General features: G+C 51.6%; 1 protein-coding gene across 16 annotated transcripts in view; it reads left to right on the top strand.

Moving 5' to 3' along the window:
* CAMK2G (calcium/calmodulin dependent protein kinase II gamma) overlaps nucleotides 1–13,658 on the top strand; it is a 165,861-nt gene that overhangs the window by 83,121 nt on the left and 69,082 nt on the right. For all 16 annotated transcript variants that reach the window (XM_045024386.1, XM_045024385.1, XM_045024384.1 and 13 more), the window contains exons 4-6: nucleotides 6,641–6,695; nucleotides 7,728–7,793; nucleotides 10,843–10,915. In XM_045024386.1, coding sequence (XP_044880321.1) covers nucleotides 6,641–6,695; nucleotides 7,728–7,793; nucleotides 10,843–10,915 — 194 coding nt within the window. The remainder of the gene's footprint in view (nucleotides 1–6,640; nucleotides 6,696–7,727; nucleotides 7,794–10,842; nucleotides 10,916–13,658) is intronic.

Below are 13,658 nucleotides of genomic sequence, written 5' to 3'. Positions count from 1 at the left end.
ATGGTTCAGCAGCCTGAATGGTTGTAATCACTACCCAGTCTTGGTTAACACAGTTAGGGATGACTGGCGGTGCCTCGTAACCATTGAATGCACTTAAAAGCCAGGAAATAGAGAGCTACAGTGTAGCCCTACTTTGTCCTACAACCTTAACCCTGCCCCCTGGAGCTTGCAACAGTCCCTGGGGGATAGCCTGTGAAGTCCTATGATAAGCAGACATGAGGAATTGCTACGGATGTGTTTCATTTCAGGTAGTGTGTGGTGTCCTACGGAATTGTGTTCTCTCTCATCTGCATGCGCTCCAGTCGCCCTTCACTGTGTTAGGGTTGGCTATGGCCCGGATTGGTTGCAGCAGGCTGGCAGAGCTCATGCTGTGCTCTGAAAAGTGCATCAGGACCCTTCATCGCAGCGCTGAGTCATGTGGGTTGTGCTAACAGGAGCCCACCGGCATATTGCTGTGGGGCTTTGTAGCTGTTGGGTCATGTGCATGACGGTGAACTATAAGGCAGGGGCAAGTGCAGGTTCCAGAGGGAATCCTTAGGGACAGGGTCACATCTGGCAGTGTCTTGTGCAGGCTGAGTGAAGTGATTGAGTGTAGGCCAGGCAGAGCCATCTGGTGCATGCTCAGCCCACCCTAAACCCAGCTGGTGCCTTAGTGAGGACACAGAATGGCAGATACACCTACTGTACCTGCGCGCTGCATCCCAGCACTGAGATGGTTTGTGTTTAAAAGGGCTACATAGCTAGAATTGTCAGCCTCCAGTTTCACAGAAACTACAGGCTGGGGAGGTGTGAAATGATTAGGCGTGAGAATCTTTGGTTTGTGCTGATCGGATGAATTATTGTAGAAAGGAGAAATTTGGTTTTGTTTTTTTGTGATTGATGTAAATTGTGGTCTTGATTGAGCAGTGTCCTGACCCTGTCAGAGGGTATGTCTACATTACCCGCCGGATCGGCAGGCAGCGATCGATCCAGCGGGGGTCGATTTATCGCAATAAATCGATCCCCGAGCACTCTCCCGTCGACTCCTGTACTCCACCGCTGCGAGAGGCACAAGCGGAGTCGACGGGGGAATGGCAGCAGTCAACTCACCACGGTGAAGACTCCACGGTAAGTTGATCTAAGTATGTCGACTTCAGCTTAGCTGAAGTTGCATAATTTAGATTGACACCGCCCCTGCCCCCCAGCGTAGACCGGGCCTTAGACAGTGTCGACCTTACACCAGTCCTTAAATTAGGGCTCCCAACAGTAGGTGTGTGTCCGTATGCTCGACCACCCCTCTGATCGTGCAAACATTTGAGATGGCAGCTACTTGCTTTTTTTTTATCGTACTTGCTCCCCGTGTTCAGGAAAGGGGTGAGGAGCCTGTGGCATGATCACATTATCCTAATAATGTTGCATACTGGTCATTCGCCTTCTCTCTCCAAGATCCATCTTTTCCCTGAATAACTTTTTAAAAATATTGCTTCCCTGAACCAGATGCTATCTGAGCTCAATTCTGAGCAGATGATATTAGTTTGGGGGGGAACAAAGCTATAGTCTGAGCTCCAGGAATGTGTTAAAAACGAGAGAAACATCAGGTTGTCCTGGCCTTTTTTTAGGGAAGGTTGTATTGCAGAAACCGTTTGCTGAACTGACCCAAATTGCCATGAGACAGAGCAACTGAAGACATAGTAAGCATGTAGATGATTTTAGAGCACGTTGAAAAAACGGTAAGCTAGTCCCAGGCCTTAACTATAGCAGTGCCTGGCAGCAGTTTAACAGCATAGCACAAGGTTATACTATAGACAGGACCAGAAGTGAAGAATAGGGTATACAGTTGAAACTGCAGAGGTAGTTTCAGGTGGCAGGATGTAATTATCTGAGCATCTAGATGTCCCTTGGAGGGCTCTCCTCCACGTAGTGACCCTGTCCAGGCCCTGCTTAGGTTGCTGGATCTGACTGATCACAGCACCAGGTGATATGGCTGCAGATAGCAGTGTAGCCAGGCATTGAAGTTACCCTGCCCATTTGGTTGTGGGTTGTATGTGCATCACTAACCTGTGGTATTTTTAGATTGCTGAGGGTACCCTTGGACTTGTGCACTCTACAAACTCAGTCCAGTCCAGAGACCTGGTTACAATGCTGGTACAATTGATATTGTAGATAAGACTTCTAATGGTATTCAGTAACCAGTGAGTGAGATACTTTACCATGTTATGTAGCCAGGTTAATGCCTCAGTGGCTCATTCCTGATTTCTTTTCCACCCCACCCCCGTTGGTTCAGTGGTAGGCTTATTCACTTGCTTCACCTCCTCTTGTCACTGCTGCTCAGGTGTCTTTGCAGCTGTACCTCTGACCTCCTCGCTGGGGGCATGTCTAGCCTGGAGCTGGAGGTGTGATTTCCAACTCGAGTAGACAGGCATGCGCTAGCTCTGATTGAGTGAGCATGTGGAAAATCGAAGTGTAGCCGTGATGGCGCAAGCAGCAGGATGGACCAGCCGCCTCGAGTACTATCCCATCTGAAACCCTAGGTATGTACTTGAGCGGGTGGCTGCCCTGCCTCACTGCTGACACTGCCACGTCTGCGTTTGTTTTTAGCATGCTGGCTTGATCCAAACTACACAGGTATGTCTGCCTGAGCTCCAGTGTAAACATACCCTAAGATGCAATCATGGGACGGCCTGTGAGCACGCAGCCTTGGCAGGATGGTGTTTCTCTACAGCTGCAAGATGCAGGCAATCATATGCTTCCCCTATCTGCCTCCCCTCCCTTGTTTTGAAAAGAGCCTTTGGCTAAAACAGCCCTGTTAGGAAGGGAACGTGGTTTGAATTATCTTTGTGGCTACTGTATCTGCCAATAAAAGTAATTGTCCCTCTCTGTTAGCATGATGTGAGGAGCGAGAGTGGACTCCTCAGGGAAGTGCTAGGCATTCACATGACTAGTCTGCAGGATTCCAGTATTTCCTGGGTGCCCTGGTTCCTTGTTAATGTGACTCAAAGCTCCGTTTGCAGAGCATGCACTTCTTGCTGCGTTCAATATAGGAGGCCAGGAGCTGCAGGTTTGCGGTAGTCGCAAAGGGAGCGACTATGATATCATAGTTTGGAATTTTTTCTTGGCTCCACCTGCCCCCAGCAGCTATATATGCATTTCTCCCTCCATCTGCTCTGCAGTGCTGTCACACCCCATGTCAGGAGTTAGGGAAAGGTCTTGGGGTTTCTGCACAGTTATCCCAAGATGGTATGTCAGGCCTCCCCAGTGTGTGGGGGAGGAGAGCACTAGGCAAGGGTGGTGGGGCTAGCAGCCTTCACAGGACACATGGACCTTGTTAGGAACAAGAAAAACCTCCACTCTCCTTGCAACTTCTGTGCATCTGCCCCTTGCCCAGGGAAGTCTGAAGCTGAGAAACTACTCTGCTTTGGTCCCTCTTAGACATGTTTGGAGCTCATTAGAGCCAGGACCCCATCTGCTGGTATGCAACATCTGCTCTCTAGCAGGCCATGGATGTGGAGGAGAGGGCTATAGCTGGCTGGAAAGGGGGAGTTGTCATCTGGAGATTGCAAGATGCATGAAAAGTCATGATGAACTAAGCAGAGGGGATTCAGAGACCCTTTTAACCAACTAAGTAACCAACACCCCCCATGCTCTACCTGGAGGGCCGGGGAGACATTTGCCTATTACGTGCTGAGTGGTGGTGGGAAGGGGAGATGATGTCATTAAGCTGATAGGCTCTGGTAATTGGAGTTGCCTTGAGAGTAAATCATTTAATCTCTGCGTCAAAGCAGTAATCAGGCAGGGTGGAGGTTAATGGCAATATCAAAACAGGAGCCTGGCCCTGATGGCAAGACTGCAAAGTACGAGTCAGTTTGGTGGGCAATGCCCAGGACAGAGTGAGACAGGCTGTGTCTGGCTGGCTGGTTATCTTCATTCGGATTAGCTCACTGCATTAGCTAACTCCAGCTAAAGCAGCAGCAACTGCTGTCCTAACTGGAGTTAGCTAACCTGAGTTAAGAACACACCTTTTTTTTTTCCAGTGAAGATGGACCTTGAAAGAGTGCTTCTGCTGTTGCGTTGCTGGGGAGAAGTAGACTCAATACCCACCAGTGGCACTCGTGGGCCGGGGGGCAGTACTGGGCTGGGATTGAAGGAGTGGAGAGTTTCAGTTTATTCCCCACTCCTCCTCATGGTCTTCCTCCTGCCCCCACTTTTCCTTTCCTCCTCTTTCCGGACTCTTCCCACTTCTGTCTCCCGACCCTTGCTTGTTATGTTACTGCCATTGTCAGTCACCCCCGGTCAGCCTGCCTGTGTCCAGTCTCTTCTTTCCAGCCCTTCCTTGGCCCTGAGGCTCCAGCTGCCACCCTCTCCCAGAGCGCACCTCCACAGCAAGCTGCTTAGGAAAGGGGTTCTCCTCTCCTAAGTCATCTTCTAATGACCAGGCTGATTTCCACCTGAGATCCCCAGGGGCCGTAGCAGGGAAATGGCTCTTCTTTGTGTAGCTAACAAACTGGATTGGTGGGAAGGCTCATTCTTCTTTTCCTCTGTTCAGCCTTTAATGCTGGGGACCATTCCATCTTCCTAGCTGTGCAGGCTCTCTGGTTCCCTCCTGTCATGACTCTACTCTTACTTAGCACACTGCTCTTCGGCCGTCTTCGAAGGTGGCTCTTCCACAGCCTATGCTGCCTGGTGCTTGCAAAGCTCCATTCTCGGCCTTCCCTTCTATCCTCTGTTGAGATGAGTTCCTGTCTGCATCCTGTAAAACTTGCCCAACTTGCCCTGGCCTCTTCTTTTGTCATTCAGTGTTGAACACATTCTAAGACAATATGCCTTTCCTCACCTTTTGGGAGCGAAGCCAGACTTTAAGGCACCTGCTCCCCTACTTGGTGTAAACTTTGCTTGTGCCAATCAGAAACGGACACAAACAGGTTTTGGGCCCCGTCCCCTATGACACTTCTATGATGTCATAGTTGGTACTTTAGGCCTGCCTGCCATGTGCAGGCAGGGAGAGGAGAAAGAAAAACGAATCCTGTGTATCCTGTGTACACCCGTAACCGAGCCTGATCACCTCGAAGCCTCTCTCTCAGCTCACGTGTTTCAAACAGAGCTTCTATGTTTGCCGGTCGTTATGCGTTGGTTTGTATTTGTAAGTATCAGTTATTACTAAATGCTGCATCTTTGTTTATAAATATTGTTAGTAGATACTTTAGTCATTGTGTTTTAAGTTTCATTAACTCTATTAGCTAATCATACGCTCCTCCCTTACCCCTTGTAATTATCCCCAATAAAACTTTAAATTGATTAATTTTAGTGTGTGTGTGTGTGTCTGCAGTTTGCATCGTGACCCATACTCTCCTTGCATCCCTTACCAATATAGTCTGTTGCCACGTGCAGCCTGGTAAATAACAGGCCTGCATTTTCTTTCGCCCCTGCGAGTCCGTGGCAATCTACATCCTCGTGTCTGCCTTTGTCACCTGCCATCTTTGCCTTCCCTTTAACCATAGTCATGGACACCACACTGTGCGTGTCTTTGAGTTGTCCCTGTCCATGTTCTTCCTGTCTTGACCAAGTGATGCTCCACGTCCTTCATCCAAATGCATCAAAGGCAGAAGTGCTGCTCTTGGCCAGGAAGAGCATTGTGAACCACCAACCTAGCTCCTTTATGTGTGTCTGTGACTCACTTTCCAGATCTCTTCACTACATCCTTAGCATCATCCTTGATCCTGAATTTCCTTCTCCTTCCCGCTCTCCTGGGCCTGAACACCCGTTTGTTGCCACTTCTGCAGCACTGCCCTTGTGTGCCACTGGCTCCACTCCAGCTCTGCTGGAATTTTCACCCCTCCACCTCTCTCCTTGCTTGGACTACTGCAGTACCCTGTAGGTGACTGCTCCTGCCCCCAGTGCATGGCAACTGCTGGTGCCTGCCCTCCCACACATGCAGCATCTCTGAGGCCTCACCTTCGTCTCACAGCGTCATGAACAGAGCTTGCCATAATCCTGGCCGAGCTTTGCTGTTTATAAGGTCCCACCCTTGACTTGCTCCCATTGATCTCACTGCTTGTGGATTGAGAGCCTTCTCTGCTGCTCTTGCCATCTGGAGCCAGCTGTCCTGTTCTCGTCAGCTTGCCTTCTCATGTCCAATTGCAGGTGGAAATCTCCCCCCGGAAATTGCTCTCCCCGGCAGTAATTCCTTTAACTCTTTTTGACTCCGCAAAGCACTCTTGAGGCTAGTTGGTAGGACAGGTACTTTTAAAAGCAGATTTGTATTGTGATTAATGCATAGTCCAGCTTTAGCAGACAGTCTGAACAGATTTTTCAGGAAGAGCAAACGGCTGAACTAGATTCCTGAAACATAAGGTTTGAAAACAGAGGCCCCTTATCGTGAGGATCATGGTGTGTCCCCTGAACCTTTTGCTTTATGCTCTCCTCAATAGCACCAGTATCTTGGATCCGGTGCTAGAGGGGGAGCAGGTGAAGGATGCTCATAAATTATTTGGGATAAGGTATGGTGGGAGGGAGAGTTCTAGATTCCAGAATGAAAGTGAAGGGGCTGAAGGGAGCAATGGGTTGCCGGAGGGGACTGGGGAAATGTGATTGTGGATTTCCAAGTGGGGTGGATCAGATATGGAAAATGTTAAGTGTCCCTTGTTTCTTGCTTGTGTTTTTGCAGTGCGGCTCCATGACAGTATTTCAGAAGAAGGTTTCCACTACCTCGTCTTTGATCTGTAAGTGCCTCCCTTTGGCTCTGGTGCTTCATGGCTGAGACAAAGCTGTGGGCTGCTGATTTAAGAGCAGAATAAAAGATCCTTGAACCTCCATTTTCCCCCCTCCTTTCCCCACCAGGACCTGTACTCCAGCTCCTGACAACAAGGCTATAATCTGCTAACAAAGAACCTCTTCCTAAAATAGGGTTTTGGTCTCCTCTCCAGGGATAATAGTAACTGTGCAACAAAATCACAGGTGGTTTCATGCTGGGTTAAGGAGCTGAAGATCAGTGTGTCCTAGAGCCAAAGACTCATTGGACCTTAAACCGTTGGAAATATTGGCTGGTGTACCGTGCTAGCTTGCATGACTGTGTGTGTAGTGTTGAGCCTTCCCAGCTTCTTCTGCAGCGTGAACTCTGCATGTGAGGGAGGTGGACAGGGGTACAAGATGGGGGTGTGGAGAGGGGAATAGATGATGGGGTGCTTGTATGAGAGAGGTCAGAAAGTAGGACAGAGGGGTCCTGTGTAAGGAGATGGATGTAGAAACTGCCTGGCAGCAAATTTAGGGGTGAGAGGTATGTAGTATGGCGGTTTCTGACCTGTGTCTATCTAATTTTAGGGAATGATGAGATTGTTCCAAGGGGGACAGGTTTCCTTTCCATGCCATAGATACAATAGGCGGGAGGGGAGGGCAGGGCACCTGGTGTGTTTATGGCATCTGTACTGGCTACAGTTACGTGGCTCAAGATGCTGGTGCCCACTGTGCTTATTTGCTAGGGAAGTGGAACCCAAAGCACTGTGGATGTGAGTGCAAGGATGCCCTGCTGTTTGGGTAATGATCCCTTGCTGCTTTCGATGCCCTCTCTGACCTGAGTGGGGACCTGGTGCTCTGAGGTTTCTGGCCCTGGCTCGCCCTCCCTCGGGATAGTCCCGAACAAAGATTCAGGCAGGCTGGCAGAGGGCAGCCTGGTACCCCAGGAGCAAGTGTGTACCCCTTGTGCCTCCTCGCTGCACGTGAGAGTCTCCTAACCTTCCTTGGCCTGTCTCCTCCAGGGTCACTGGTGGAGAGCTCTTTGAAGATATTGTCGCCAGAGAGTACTACAGTGAAGCTGATGCTAGGTAAGAATCTGTGCTCAGACTCTCCCTGTTACGTGCCAATCACGTCAGAGAGTACGGTGTGTCTGCACGTGGCCGTGTTGTAAAATAAATGCTCCCCATGTGGGAAATCCCTCCTCTGCATCCCATCACTAATGCAGCCTTTCAGCTGTAGCGGTGACAGACTCAGTGTAGATGACTCTGTGTGGCATTTGGCCCTCCCCCCTTGCAGACATTGCTTGTCTCTGGAGGGCCTGCGGCGTCTGTCTGACCTGGCTGCTGAAGGGGGAGCAGCGATGTGTGTTTGGAAGGGTAAAGCACAAGAGGAAGAATTGTTCTCAGTCACATTAGAGAATTTGAAACCTGGAATACTGGCTTCTTATCCCAGCTCTACCAGGAACTCGTGCTCGCCTTAGGCAGTTCTGTGCAACTGACCTGTGCCTCAATTTCTCCATGTGTAAAATGGGGGTGCTTCTTGTCCCAGTGTGTATAAAGCATTCACAGCCTCTGCTGACAAGTGCTTAGAAGCAAAAGGCACAGTATGGGAAGGGAAGCTTTTGATTCTCAACTTTAAACAGACTTAAGTCCTGTCCCCACTCTGTGTGTTCCCCACCTTCACCCCTGAAGAGTTGGTCTTCCCTAAACGAGTCTGGACTGGGCTCGCTCCTGATGTCTCTGGCCATCCCTTAATTGTTGGTTGACAGTATCCCATTTCTCATCAGTCCAGGTGTGGGCAGGATACCTAGTCTGCCTCCAGAGATGGAGGCATTTGAAATGGGATCTCCAGCTCTGGTCTGGGGGAGGTGGGAAGGGGACAGCAGAGGCCTATGGTGAAGTTTCATGGAACCCGACCCTGCCCCTGCGAGCTATCCCTGCCTGCCTTTGGCTGGAGGGGGAGCTGAGGAGAGCCTGGGAGGAGACGGGAATAGCAGGTGTGCAGCAGCGAAGGAGCGAGCTCGTTGGGGTGCCTAGGTTGGAGTGACGGGGTCCGGCACTTCGGGTGTGAAATGCACTCCTGGAGCTGCTCTGTGGCATACGTAAAAGAACAGAGTGTGGTCCTTGCAGGCATTTCCAGGACAATGTTTGGGTGCTCATTTGCCCCTACTGTGGCTCAGTTAGAGCCTCCCCCTGCTGCCTGGCTCTGGAAGTGCAGCATTACACATCACTCTCCCCTGCAGGATGTGCGGTGACAGGCCGCTGTGTGCTGAAGGTGAAGGAAGTCTGGGGGGCAGGTGCTCTCTGAGGGAACGGGTGATGTTAGGAGCCAAGAGCCCTTGGGATGTGTTTAACAGCTCTGGGGGCTGTTGCAGGCGTGTTTGTCTCAGACCAAGTGATGTTCCCTGGCTCGTCCCATTCAGTCCAGCGGGGGCGGGAGGTGATTGGGTTGTTCCTGCCTGCACACAACCACCCTGTGCCCTGGAGGGGGCTGGGAATGAGGAGCAATAGTGAGGAACACCACTAGTGGCAGAGGAGGGGGACCCTGGTTAGGTTAAGGGAAGAGAAGAGACTGGGGGGCTGCTGCTTGTCTGTGCCTATACAATGCCCTCTTGTCCTCTCTGAGGGTGCTCGATTTCTCCAACTCAAGCTGGGCTGATTGAACCGTGCCCACAGAGCCCAGCATTTGCTGAGCAAGTACAAAGCCCTCCCTTTCTATTCGCACGCCAAGCTGAGCTGAATTCCAGAGCAGGCTGGGAGAGCGAGGTTCGTGCCAATCCGCCTCGCTTGGCTCGCCTGGAACACCTCGCACTTTTGCCATTTTTGGCCAGAAAGTCTCTCGCTCAGGCTTGGCTCTGTTCTAATTATACTTTTTTGTTTTGTTTTGTTTTGGGAGCGGGGAGATATTCGCAGAATCTGACCCGGTGGCTTGTGCTGCCAATTCCAGTGGGAGGGGCTGGTGGGGTAACGATATACAGTGCAGCAACTTCACCCATTTCCAATCTGTAAGATCCATAAAGAAACCCCGGGCCCCTGAGACTTGGAAAAACATCTGCTTATTCCCAATGGAGCGGCCACTCTGGCTTCTCCAGAGTGAACTGTCAAGGGAGGCCGACCACCCCCACTTCCCACAGACAGGCTCTGACTGCCTGGCCTCAGGAGCTGTTTAAATCTGTGCTCCTTTCCACATCAAAGAGGCTTCCTCTCTTAGTATGACACCTACGTAAATGCTGCTGCATCTGCTCCAGCCCAAGAGCTCGGGAACCACTATCTGGCTGACTAGCCTCCTCCAGCAATCTCAGCTGTGTGTGTGTGTGTGTGTGTGTGTGGTGCACGCACTCACGCACTCTGTGGGTGTAACATTGTCCCTGACAAGCCAAGTGTAAATAACATCTTGCTCCTCTCCCTGTGGCGTCAGTGCCGAGAATGGCACTGGTTTTCTGCAGGCTGGGGGAGTGCGGCACAGTGCACTCAGCAGAGAGCAAGTCTGTTTCTCAGCTTCTAACTCCCTAAGTGGGATCTGTACTTAAAAGGCGCCCGGCTAGCGGGTGCTTGGGGGGCGGGGAAGCGCACACATTGTGTACATAAAGTGTTTGAAATGCTGTTCTGAAAGCTGTATTAATTGGCAGGCGCCCAGATTCTTCGTCCTGAGCTTGATGGAGTAGGTTGCTGTTTCATGAAAGCTTGGGCCGGGCCTAGCTGCGTGTTTCTGTGGCTTGGCCTTGTTAGCCCAACTCTGAGCTACTGCTTATACACGCGCGGGCACATGTCCTCAGCTGATAAAACAAACACGGTGCCTAACGCCGGGGAGAGGGGAAGGAGGTGGGAAGGGAAAGGGGTCAGTGGGGTGGTAGGAGGGGGCAGTGAGGTCCTGCTATCTAAGCCCACTGTTGAGCTGTCTTTGAAACCCTGTTGCTAAGCAACAAAATTCTAGCTGTGGTAGTTTGGCAGCAGCAGCAGCTGGTGGGCATGATGGGGTTGGAGGAGCTGTTTGGGGGCAGGTAACTGCTGGGCCTGGCCCAGAGTCCCCGAACTCCCCCTGCAATGGCTGGGAAGGGTAAGGAAGTGGAGGTTAGAGGCTGAGAGTGTGTGTAACCCTGTGTGTCTCTCTCCTTTTCTCCCTCTGCTCATCTTGAAGCCACTGTATTCACCAGATACTGGAGAGCGTGAATCACATTCACCAGCATGATATCGTGCACAGGGATTTGAAGGTAATGCTGTCTCCATTACTCAGAAGGGGGACAGCAGTCGGTGTCATTGGCAGGAGCCTCGGTGGCTGTCGTCTGCCTCTTGTGTTGCTGACTAATCGGAATTCATGCTTGTGCTCGGCATGGAGGTTCCTGAAGCCACCAGTGTTCTCCTTGGGGTTTCCCCAGAGGGCGGGTGAGCTGCCATAGCTCAGCGGCAGCCTCTCTGCAAGGCAGCTCCAGGTGTGGGGAGGAGCCAAGATCAGTCTTTGGGGAGGGCGCAGCATTCAGAGGGTCTCAGAATGGAATTCATTAGAGTGAAGGACGCTTTCTGGTCTGCCACTAGAGAGCCTGATGAGGGCCTGGTGTTTAGTCTGCCAGGATGAGTCTGTTTGCATAGCACATGGATATATTGATTCCACACTTGGATTGCCAAAGACATGCCATCGGGCTGGGCTGGGATCATGCAACGTGATCCCATGTGCCGGTCTTTCTTGTAGCTGATCAGTAGAGCCTTATGAGTAAGGCTGCGTGTCGGTCACAGATTCCGTGACTTTCCATGACCTCCATGACTTCTGCCGCGGCTGGTGCTGGCTCAAGGGTTGCCTCGAGGGTGGAAAAGGTGACCGCTGGGCATGCTAATGCTCAAGGCCAGGGACTCTATGGAATCCCGGGTGGTTCTTTGTGCCACAGGATAGCAGAGTCATTTTCCATTGTAGGCCTGCACTCCAGTCGGTATGTTGCAGTATGAGCACTGTGCTTTCCTGCTCGCTTCTCCAAAGGCCTCTGACGGGATGGACGGGAAAGGTCTGACAGGCTCCCCAAAGCCAGGGAGTTCTGGTAGAATTGGCCAGCAGCTGGGCTCCTGAGATGGCTAGTGTGTTCCTCCTCACACCCAGCCCAATTCCCTGCAGCTGCTCCTCAATCTCTGTCATTCTCCTTATTAAAAATAAATTAGTCCATGCTCTTTGCTTAACACATGGCCCTTAGGGGCTCAGCCCTCATCAGCTGCCCACCGTAACAGACCACAGGTAGTCTAGAGCTGCAGAGCTCAGGCGTGTTTCTTTTTGATATTCTGCTTTTTGCCCTCCTCTGTTACAAACCAGTCCTAAGGATCAACCCTGCAATAGCAAATCAGCACACCCGCCCATGGCTTGTGAGCATCCCTGCAACTACAGAGTGTTCCAGATAGGGTGACCAGACGTCCCATTTTTAAAAGGGCAGTCCCGTTTTTTGGGACTTTTTCTTATATAGGCGCCTATTACGCCCCACCCCCTGTCCCGTTTTTTCACAGTTGCTATCTGGTCACCTTAGTTCCAGAAGACTGCACTTGTGCATGTGGAGGGGGAGAAATTTGGGAATAGGTTTCAGATTCTGCAGGGCGGTAGTGAATATCTGGGGGGAGATAAGTGAAGTTGATCATGGCCCTTTTTAAAGTAGAACCCTGGGTGTTGCATTGGCATGAATTAACTAATGAGAGGAGAAGCAGGATGGTTTCAGGAGGTGCTATCACAGCAGGTACGTCTTGCCTAGGGAAAATGGCCATGCTTAGATCTGGCTCAGCTCACTCACATGAGCTAAGCCCCACCTAAACTCAACCTGTTTCTAGGGTTAGGGAATGGTAACAGCTTGAGCTTGACTTCAGCCAGCAGAATTCTAGCCTACAGAGCATGCAGGTGGATAGGCATGCACAAACAGCTGGAGTCCCACTGAAGGGGTTTCTCTCTCTGTGGATTACTGCAGGGAATTGGTGGAGTTGCTGAGCCCAGCCTAAGCGCGACCACCGTCCCTAGTTGAGACGTAAGCAGTGTGAGTTGTGGGTGGAACGGAGAGCCTCTATTTCCCACTGGGCTTGTCTCTGTGGTAGCTGCAGTGGCACTGTCCCTGCCAGCCCAGGGAAATGTGCTGGCACCAGTGTGAAGTGGGGCTTGACTCTCACACAGGGGTGAGGGGACATGTATTTCTAACTCCCCACCAGCTCCTTGCAGCACAGGCAGAGCGGAGGGCTCAGCATATCCGACCTCCCTCTCTGCCGCCTCATCCCACCCTCAGATCCCCCCATGCACCTAAACCACCACCTGCGCAGTGCAGGCAGGGATAGGCTTTGTGTGCTTGCCTCACCTACCCCATCCCTGCTGTGCAGGTGACTGAGCCACACCCCCTCCCTCACCCAGCAGGACTGCAGTTATAAGTCACCATGGGAGACAGATGCCCTGCTGTGCAAATGACCTCCAAGGAATGTGATAATCCAGTTCCTGGATTTCCAGCCTTCTGTCCTGATGGCGGTCACCTTCCCCTCTTCCCCCCCCCCCCCCCCCCCCCCCCCCCCCCGCCTGCTGAAGACTCCAGTCTGTGTAGTTTGTTATATCCTGACCAACATGGACGAGGTTCTGGGCTCCTCCCACTCCTTCCCTTTCCAGCACACCCCTGTTCCTATCTGTAAGTGCAGTGCGAACTCCATTTCCTGCTGAGCTGCTGCAGCCAGTGTCTTCAGGGCATGTGTGTTAGAAGCAGGGTCCCCTTTGCGAGCTGCCCTGGCAGGCAAGGCCTCAGCCTGGAGGAATGTTTTGCAGCCACTTTAACCCCTTCGCTGCTTTCTCCTGCTGAGGCCTCCAGAACACAACTGAGTTCCTCGAATGCCTGAGGTTCTATTTGGGTGACATCTTTTTTCCTAATACTTCAGAGGTGGGGGTGTGGGGTCCCATCTCTGGTATAGGGTGTTTTCAGGAGGTGGGGGGAGAGCAGCAGCATCCCATCTCTGGCACAG

Source organism: Mauremys mutica, chromosome 7, assembly GCF_020497125.1.
Source record: "Mauremys mutica isolate MM-2020 ecotype Southern chromosome 7, ASM2049712v1, whole genome shotgun sequence".
Lineage (NCBI taxonomy): Eukaryota > Metazoa > Chordata > Testudines > Geoemydidae > Mauremys > Mauremys mutica.
Note: the sequence above shows the minus strand (reverse complement) of the source record. Positions and strands in the feature narration are given on the sequence as shown.